A 9,562-nucleotide genomic window follows, 5' to 3' on the forward strand; every position below is an offset into this window, starting at 1 on the left:
TTTGTGAATAGTTAAAAGTGATAAATTATAATGTCTTTCTGATAATAATTATAAGTTGGTTAATAAGGTTAAATCAATATCAAAGCTAAAGTGTAATTATAAATAAATTAAAATTGTATTTTAAAATAATATCTTTACTTCTACTTATAAAGTTATCTTTTTAACTTTTAACATATAATATTAATGTATTAGAATAAAAATGTTGTTGTAGGTAAACTATTATCAATCTAAAGCTACAACTTTTGAACAACATGGACAAAATACTTAAATTGTTAATTTAAATATAACATTATAATGTCAAACGTAAATATAAATTTCAATTCCACTTAAAAAACCAAAAAATATTTTGTAAATAGTTAAAATTGATAAATTGTACTAATAAATGCAAAAACTAAATGGTAATCTCAATTTAACTAAAATATTTCCTAAAGATATTTTTATAATCGTTAAAAGCTTTCAAATAAGTAGTTAAAAATAACTTGCGATAACAATAGTTCAAAATAACTCAATACATCTAGATATATTGTTACCCTTAAAATCAAAAAACAATGTTTGATGTTTTAAATAATTATAATGATAAAAAATTAAAACATTAAACAAATAAATTAAAAAAAATAATTAACAATAAAAAACCTTGAATAACATTAAACCATATATTATATTTAATTTTATTCATGTGTAACTCGCGGGTAGATATCATTCAAACGATTGAGATTATGTAGTTATAATAGATGTATATATTATCATATAATTTAAAATAATCAATATATTATATCAATTTAGTATACAAATTATTATATTAAATTTAACAACAACGTTATTTTTAGATTTAAAAAAATATATATTTGTAAAAACTACAACTATATAAGAATTTTTGCGCAACTTACGAGAGATTCGTTTAGTATATATATATAAAGAGGTAAAGGAATATCGAGTTATGGAACATATGTCTATTGATATGAAAACCATACCTTTTGTATTAATTTCTCAAAACTATGGTCAAACCTGCAGAAAATTGCATGCCTCGTTGACTAAAATAGTAATTTATTCTAAAATTAATTTATGCATTACTTTGCAAAATATAAAAAATTTCGTATAAATAATATCTTTTTTTTATTGATATAAATATTTTCGTAAAAATAGTAGGCTTTTTTATTAAAATATCAAAAGGTCATTTCCTCTTCTAATTAATTTTCGTAAAAACAGTAATTTATTCTAAAAATTAACACACCCCAACACACAGAAAGAAGATGCCTCTCCCAACTACCGTCTTGTGTTCGGTGAGTAAAATAATATCTTCCGGATAACAAAAGAAAGCCGGTAAGACAGAGACCCGTGCCTTGTTTGATTATCTAATCTATGGATAATATGAACTTATCGATACATACGAACCTCATCTCACCTTCTCTTATGATCACCTTCCTTTTCTTCTCAAGTTGCACTTTCTTTAAGCCTTCTTCACCTGTAAGTTTTTCTTCTCCTTCATATTTATTACTCCGCACTCCAACTATTCGATGAAATGCCTCAAGCAATGATTCTTCCGTATAATGTACTTTTGATCCCTAGATGTCCAGTTGCCTTCGCTCTAATTCAAAATCTAGCTTATATTTAAAGAAATCAGTACTTTCATCGTCTTTAATTTTATGTACTCCAACTTTTCTTTTTTAAGATCAATCCCATAAATATATTTTCAAAATGGATTTGGGTTTTTTGGAAATTCGGCAAAACGGATTTATTTACAACACTCGTTACTAAAGTTTATTGCTGTTTATCTGTTTTTATTCCTTCAGATGCAACTATGGCGATCACCAAGGTCTATATAATGTGAGTAAATTTATAGTTTTTACTTTTTACCTTTTGTTAAATTATGATTCATACACAATACATAGCGTGTTTTATTTCAAGGTTCTTTCTTTATGTGTTGATCAACTTGGATATTGTTAATTTTGTTCCAGTTATTACTCCCTGCATAAACATGTTGAGTACATGGCTAGAGAAATACAAAGAGGAGCAAATTCAATCGAGGGAATCGAAGCAACACTTTGGCAGGTTTAATACTGTTTACAAATCAATACAAAATAAAATATTGATTTTATTTGTAACATGATATGTTGTTTAGGTACCTGAAACACTTCCAAGTTTGGTATTAGAAAAGATGAAGGCTCCTCCTAAAGCAGATGATGTGCCAGTGATTAAACCAGAACAACTTACAGAAGCTGATGGATTCCTATTCGGGTTTCCTTCTCGTTTTGGTGTAATGGCAGCCCAATGTAAAGCTTTCTTTGATTCCACTAACGATCTCTTTGAAACCCAAGCACTTGCCGGAAAACCCGCCGGAATCTTTTGGAGCACCGGTTTCCATGGCGGCGGCCAAGAAGTCACAGCGTAGGATAACATATTTCATTTTTGCAGTCTGCAAGATAGTTATTTTTCCATCAACCTCTGAGCTGTCTGACCTAGTGGGGCCAGTCTACATTGAAATTGAAACTGTCACACTGTAGCTACTGTTGCTGATACTGATAACTGATGGTGTTTGCTTGGATGTAGGTTAACGGCGATAACGCAATTAGCGCATCATGGGATGTTATATGTGCCGCTTGGATACACATTTGGGAGTGGAATGTTTGAAATTGATGAAGTTAAGGGTGGGTCGTCTTATGGTGCGGGAACTTATGCGGGTGATGGGTCGAGAAAGCCGAGTGAATTAGAGCTCCAACAAGCTTTTTATCAAGGTAAATATGTATCGGAAATTACTAAAAAGCTTTCAAGAAACTAAAAGTTAATCCAAGTCAATTAAATTAATCTTGGTTGTAAAGATTGTATTGTTCATGAATAAGGTTAATAATTTATGTGTATATAGTATGTACATATCACAGAGATTGTATGTTTATAACACCACAAGCCCAAAATTATAATGAAACATCCAAAGACTGAAATTACATATTAGTTGGTTGTATTAGTGGACATTATTCAAATCCATATAAATGTCCAAGAAAAAAAAAAAAAAAAAAAACTAACCAAGCAACATGTGCTAAACTAGGAAAATGAGACTACCATTTACAATTGCCCATGAAATAAAGAGAAATACATAAATAAAACACCAAAAATGAGCCTAAAAGTTGGGTGTTTCATTTTGTCAATTCTCTAAGGCCCAGCCCAACATTTAATTACTTGATATTGATACATCACCTGTTTCGGATCTCAAGTAACCAAAACCGGATTCAGATAATTTAGACGCAACGGGTCAAATTACAGCATTTCCAACCGGTGCCAAGTTGTTGTTATTTGATTCATCTGGACACCAAGTAACAAACAAACCAAGAAAAATAAATTAATAAATTATTTATATTGATAATGTGGGTTTTTAAATAATATAAAAAATGACTGCAATTAAGTTGTTACCAAAAGGAACATGTTGCACAAAGAAGCATGCACCAATCACTATATAGGCAAGAGCAAGGGTCACTCCTTTCAAGTAGTGTGAACTTCCATCCTGCATTTAATTTAATCAAATTAAATCATATTCTTTTATTGCTTAAATTACTATATAAGAGTCAAATGGTTACCAAGAAAGATAATGCAAGAATTGGATATAAATGTAAAGAGAAGGGGGCTAAGTGTCAAACCTGTAAAGCTAAGGCTGTAAGGAGAATTGAGAAGGCAAGGCAACCGGTTTCAAGTAATCCAAAATCAAGACTCATTGGTATCCCCATTATCCAAGCAATGATCACACATAAAGGAACCTGATTCAATTCCATATATAAAATGTTTAACACGTTTACATGCATTAACAACTTGATTTTTTTTTTTTTTTTTTAATTTTATTTACATTTTAACCATTCATTTATATTTTCGGGAAAAATCTCACCACAAACATCGAGATTTGAGTTGCGGAACCCATAGCAACACCCAAAGATATGTCCTGACAAAAATTTGTAGACAATGTTAGTGTCTCACATATCAGATAGACACAGTCTAATTTGTCTATATATCTTAGTATCTTACCAATTTGTTCTTGAAGGCAAATATAATAGATCCTGCGTGCTCTGCTGCATTACCGACAATTGGTAGCAAAATTATGCTTATAAAGCTTACGGAAATTCCCCAAGTCTCCGATGCAGCCTGATTCAAAAAATATTAATACATTTAGTTAGTGTTGATTCAACTGTTTCTTCAACCCTTGAGCTGGCACACAATGTCATGATGCTCAATTCACATTGGATCTGAAACTCTGACACTGTGATTGTTGAAAAACCTGAAGCATTGTACCTCAATTGTTCCCACGATGTACTCAGACAAGATTGATATGGTTATCGTCATGGCACATAACCATATAAATGCACTCCAAAAACCTATGGACGCAGTCTCCTTATCAAGATCTTCATTAATATTGGCACCTTCTTCCTAATTAATTTCAAAAAGTATATATAAATATATGTTTCATTTGATCTTAAAGGTCAACTATAACACCAACTTAACAAACCTCTTGTGATTCAAAAAGTTGGGTGTGGGTTTTCAATTGAAATATAAGATATGCCACGTAAGCAATCAGCATCACAATGCTACTCGCCCTTGACAAATGAAGAACCGCAATGTCTTGTAATTTGGGCACATTCGCGTTATGGAAATTGAAGAGCACTGGCAAGATTTGGCAAAGTAATCCAAGCAAAAGTAGCAACGAATTCGCGTCTGCCTGCTTCTATTAGTCGCAAAAATACAAAAAGAAAAAAGATTATTTTTTATTTTTTTTAAAATGAGATTTGGAAATTGGAATTTCATAATGGGAAATGCAATTAAGGGTGATGATTATTTACATGGTCAAATTTTTGTTCTTTATTGAGATTGGCTATGCCACCACATAAGAGAGAGGAGCCAAGAACAAGGAGGAGGTTTGAGATGATGGAGCCCAAAAGAGAGTATTTTAGGACATGAATTTTCCTTTGATGGAGCGCAAACATTGCTATTATTAACTCAGTTGCATTCCCACATGTTGCGTTCACGAGTCCTCCAACTGTAAATAGTTATAATTTCAGATATTTGATTAAGTACAAATTCAGTAAGGTTTTTTTCTGTGTGTCACATCGTATAGAAGTTTTTTTTTTCCAAGACAAACAAACATAATAGGAAAAGGTAAATTCAGATTGTGATTTTGTCAGGAAGTTGCATTTATTTTGGAACAATACAAGATTGATCCATTTAGTTTCATAAAAAGGTGTATTTATTGTTTTGACTATATGACACTATTCAATTGGAACAAAATAAATTTGGTGTTATGTTTAGGGACCACAATGTATGATTGTTAGGGACATCTTGCAGCCTTGCATAGGACAGATATAAAGTGTCAAAAAATATGACATATCAGGAAGGCTTTTTATTTCATCCAAAAATGGTAATGATCAAATATAACATTAGAATTTAGAAGTACGTAAAAATCGGTCGGGTCAGATTAAGCTGAATAATTGAAACCAAAACCAGATATTCCCAATTTGGTTCTCGGTTCAAGATATTTTTTTAATCATTGATTTTTTAATACGGGTCATGAGTTTTTTTAAATATATTTTTCTTGATTTGGTTCGATCCAAAACCCGAACCATTTCCTATCTTTCAAACTCGAAATGCATAGTTTCAGGTTTGTATTTTATTAATTTAACACAAACCAAAACATGCTTCAAATTTTCAATCCGGGTTTCTTTCCGTTTCATTATCTTTGTTTAGAGTTTAGGATTTAGAATTTAGGAAATATCTTCCAATACACACCTCCACAAAAGATGTAGCTTAAAATCAGTTAGATTTGCTCTCCCTAGAATTAAATTTTAACAAAATTCTCTCCTTAAAAAAATATATGTGTACGTGAGATATATTATTTAAAATTAAAAAAGAAATCGTTTATATTTGTCAAAAGGGATCTTTATATAGATTATTAAGATCAGCTTTTTCAAATCTACAAATTATATAAAATGGGAAAGATACAAGACTGAAATTAAAAGTGATAAAAATCAGGACACTTGTTCTGGATGTTTATAATTTTAAAATTTGAAAGAATGTTCCAAAAGAGGTTGCAGCTTTTATAAATATAACAAAGAAAACATACACTAATCTCAGTGAAAGAACAAAACAGTGAAATTCGGTGGACAGGTGTGAACTCAGTGGACTTCAGTCGGAAAAAGCTTGATTTTTCAATTAATTTTTCAATCGAATAGACTTTGATAAGTAATTTTAACGTTCGATGACTGATTCTATAGGGTTTAATTTACGATTCTGATGATTATGATTTATTTTGTAAAATGGATGATCGAAGGGGTTAGAAGTTTACCTGTAGGGCCTGTGAAGTATGCAATTTGCCTTTGGAGATGAATTTCACCAACACGGAATTCAGAAAACGAAAACTAAAGTCAGAGAGTTTACGAACAATTAGATTAGCAATTTAGAAAGTAATTGTGAAAATTACTCTGTTAGAAAACTCAGACGTTCTGCAAGTGGAGTTAGCCCAATCAAACTCAACGCAAACACCCATGGCTGCAAAAACCAAATTAGATACAATCAGAATCAGATATTGTATCAAACACACATAAAATGATGAACATGCGTCACTTACTCGACGGAAACTGTAATAATGAGCTACAAATGCCATCGGGATGGCAGGAAAAAGCAAGAAGAGTTTGGTTCCTAAAATGACTATTCGAACATTCGCGAGAAAACTCCTCAAAATCCGAAACCGAACACTCGATAGAACATCGGTCTGAGATCTCGTTCGTAACAAGGACTTGACAACCGGACTTGATTTCACAATCTCTCCGTTCTCCAAGTCGTAATTCACTGAGGAACTCATCGACATCGATTTTACACACAGTAACACACACTTGTACAACTGTGCTCGAAATGCAGAATGTGGTGAGATTTGTAGGGTTGAAAGGAGAAGGTTCCGGGAAGTTTCGTTTTGGTGTTTTTGTTCGAGTTTAATGGATGAACACCACGTTATATTTTCTGGAAACGGCAACCGCTGCTGCGTGGCTATAAATGCAGAAACAAACGATTCATGATAAAAAAGGCTTCAGACTGCAATTGCATGAAATTACGTGTCTTTACATGAAAAAGTAGTAAAAGAAATTAGAAAATGATAATTATTTCTTCTGACTCATTTTATACTTGGGATCTATCTAAATAAAAATATTTGCTTGTTTAAATTCATATATACATACTATTTACAACATTTACAAAAAATATATTTAAACTCAAGTTTAATAGTTGGTTAAACAAAAAAAATTATAGCCTTTAGTATAGTGTAAAACTTTTATTTTTATAATAACATAATAAATTTAAGTTAAGTAATAAGATTTTGTAAAAAAAAACAGCAGTACTTTTCATTTAAGAAATTTTATATTAAAAATCATTCAAAATATATAATATATAAATATAACATTCAATAAGTGAATCGTTATATGTTCCAAATTTGCAAACTTTGACAAGACTCTTTATAGACCCAAAAATAAAAGTCTTTGAAAAGATTGTAGCTCAAACATATTTATATGTCTATTTGAAAAGATAATAGCTCTTATTCAATTATTCATTTAATATTTATATTTATTATAAGACTGCTACACCACGTTATTAGGAAAATGACAAAAAAAAAAAAAAAAAAAAAAAAAAAAAAAAACACTAGTGGTAATAGGGAGTAACGTGCAGTCTAATAACGCCTATTAACAGGAAATGGTGGCGGTGTTCATGTGTTATAACATGCAATAACACCCAATAATGTCGTTGCCCATACCCACCTCTCTAAGGTACTGATGATATATATGTAGGTTTTTTGGTTTTGTTTGATTAAAAAAAATGTTTGATGTTCGATGCCCGCCCCTTTTGTGACGATATTATAGAATTCAAAGTATAATATTTATTCGTTAATAAAAGATATTAACAAGTATGAGAATACAAGATTAAATGTATTGATATTAACAATGAATTCTAGCCCAACGGTATCCGATATTGTTATATATATATATATATATATATATATATAATTGATGTAGGAAATTTAGCACAAAATAGATAGCATGAAAATGTGAATTAGAAGAAATCAAACACCAAATGGCTTTATGAATAGATTAAAGAGAATGTATCTCACTATTGCAAGTAAAATCAAATGCTGAGTCAAACTAAATATAGATAATAATAATAATAAAAAAGAAAAAAAAAAAGAAATCTAATGGTCTTAATCTTTATGACATTTCAAATCGTATAGCTATTTTCAGTAATATTAAAATGTTACTGGAAAACATATTTGGTAGTTGGTATTATTATATATATTCTATTTAATTAGTATATACATAGACAGATTTAGAACAAAATTTCAAGAGTATCACACTTGATCTTAGGATATCAAATTGGAAAAATTAAGGGGTGTTTGGATTAGCTTTTTAGCTTATTGTTTATAGCTTATTTGTGGTGGGAATAAGCAATAAGCAATAAGCATGGGAAGAGATGTTTATTAAAATTAGTTTATTTAGCTTAATAAATTGGATTTTATCTAAACACTCAAATTAACTTATTGTGGGAATAAGCAATAAGTACCTCTTTTTTTTCCTATCCAAAGACTCCCTGGCAAAAAGAATTTCAAAAAGTTTTCACAAAAAAATTGAAGGGTTGCACAAGTTCCGCTGATGTTCATAAAATTTATTATTATATGTTTTACTGATTTATTATTATGAGAGGGTTATAAGGCCTACTCGATAAGTTATAGTTTAACTGATACCCGAAACAAAAGTGAAGTTCGATTTATTGTGTGTGATGTTTGAAGAATTTTATACCTACAACACACATCGACACAAGTTACGTAATTTAAAATGTAGTATTAATGATTCAATATGAAACGTTAAATAAATCTAAAAGTGAGGATTAAAGTTTATTGATATTAATGTGCTTCGGTATTTCTGTTTAGATTAATTAATGAAGGAGTTTCAATATTTAGAATTCACGAAAATGTGATTTGGAAGAACTTAAATATCAAGTTATGTTATTTGTGGGGAATGCAATTTAGTCTATGAGTTTTCTGATCATATGTTGTGTGTGCGCGCACTCCTTTGCTAAAGATATTTGGGAATGGATTTTTAGATGCTGATGTATATCTATGTGTGATATTTTTATATATTCTATTTAATTAGTATATTCATAGAGAGTGGTAGATTTAAAATAAAATATCGGGAATATGACTTATCAAGGTAATTAACTTTTCGGTATGTTCACATCTGGGTAACTATCTTTTTTTTGTATATATGTAGGTAACAAACTTTTTGGAATTGTTCACATATGATCATTATGACCTGCTATAGCAGGTTAAATCCTAGATGTGAACGCTTTCAACAAGTTTGTTACCTAGATGTGTACAAAAAAAATAGTTACCCAAATATGAACAAAATGAAAAGTAAAAATTAAATTACATGAATGGTCCCTGTGGTTTGGAGAAATTTGTGGTTTTGGTCGTTAACTTATTTTTTTTAACTTAAATGGTCCCTACTCTTTATTTTTGTAGCGCTTTTGGTCCCCGTCTTACCTAAAAATACTATTG

The 9,562-nt window shown here is 30.3% G+C and overlaps 2 protein-coding genes across 3 annotated transcripts; one reads left to right on the forward strand and one right to left on the reverse strand.

Moving 5' to 3' along the window:
• The first annotated feature begins 1,322 nt into the window (after nucleotides 1-1,322).
• Nucleotides 1,323-2,855, forward strand: LOC145009118 (Quinone reductase family protein). Of its 2 annotated transcripts, none has more exons than XM_078967778.1 (5): nucleotides 1,323-1,464; nucleotides 1,791-1,824; nucleotides 1,956-2,049; nucleotides 2,120-2,385; nucleotides 2,548-2,855. In XM_078967778.1, exons 2-5 carry the CDS (start codon nucleotides 1,799-1,801, stop codon nucleotides 2,774-2,776), a joined length of 615 nt encoding a protein of 204 aa, XP_078823904.1. In that variant the 5' UTR covers nucleotides 1,323-1,464; nucleotides 1,791-1,798; the 3' UTR covers nucleotides 2,777-2,855. The 2 variants fall into 2 exon arrangements, with proteins under 2 accessions (XP_078823904.1, XP_078823905.1); XM_078967779.1 differs by having other exon boundaries at nucleotides 1,454-1,549.
• LOC145009117 (vacuolar cation/proton exchanger 1-like) lies at nucleotides 2,848-6,928 on the reverse strand. Its single transcript, XM_078967777.1, has 11 exons — nucleotides 6,596-6,928; nucleotides 6,449-6,516; nucleotides 6,314-6,342; nucleotides 4,815-5,011; nucleotides 4,484-4,699; nucleotides 4,270-4,404; nucleotides 4,006-4,122; nucleotides 3,869-3,922; nucleotides 3,627-3,743; nucleotides 3,403-3,493; nucleotides 2,848-3,294 (listed from the first exon to the last, which is right to left on the reverse strand). Exons 1-11 carry the CDS (start codon nucleotides 6,833-6,835, stop codon nucleotides 3,245-3,247), a joined length of 1,314 nt encoding a protein of 437 aa, XP_078823903.1. The 5' UTR covers nucleotides 6,836-6,928; the 3' UTR covers nucleotides 2,848-3,244.
• Nucleotides 6,929-9,562: the final 2,634 nt, after the last annotated feature.

The sequence above is a fragment of the Lactuca saligna genome, chromosome 8 (assembly GCF_052625555.1).
Source record: "Lactuca saligna cultivar CGN05327 chromosome 8, ASM5262555v1, whole genome shotgun sequence".
Taxonomy (NCBI): domain Eukaryota; kingdom Viridiplantae; phylum Streptophyta; class Magnoliopsida; order Asterales; family Asteraceae; genus Lactuca; species Lactuca saligna.

What these genes read in the sequence shown, in the direction of transcription:
- LOC145009118 (XM_078967778.1), top strand. Translation starts at nt 1,799, where the DNA reads ATGGCGATCACCAAGGTCTATATAAT. An exon ending in TCGAAGCAACACTTTGGCAG is followed by an intron (nt 2,050 to 2,119) that starts GTTTAATACTGT and finishes TATGTTGTTTAG; the next exon opens with GTACCTGAAACACTTCCAAG. An exon ending in GGCGGCCAAGAAGTCACAGC is followed by an intron (nt 2,386 to 2,547) that starts GTAGGATAACAT and finishes GCTTGGATGTAG; the next exon opens with GTTAACGGCGATAACGCAAT.
- LOC145009117 (XM_078967777.1), bottom strand. Translation starts at nt 6,835, where the DNA reads ATGTCGATGAGTTCCTCAGTGAATTACGACTTGGAGAACGGAGAGATT. An exon ending in ATTATTACAGTTTCCGTCGA is followed by an intron (nt 6,517 to 6,595) that starts GTAAGTGACGCA and finishes TGGTTTTTGCAG; the next exon opens with CCATGGGTGTTTGCGTTGAG. An exon ending in ACATCGTGGGAACAATTGAG is followed by an intron (nt 4,123 to 4,269) that starts GTACAATGCTTC and finishes TTTTTGAATCAG; the next exon opens with GCTGCATCGGAGACTTGGGG.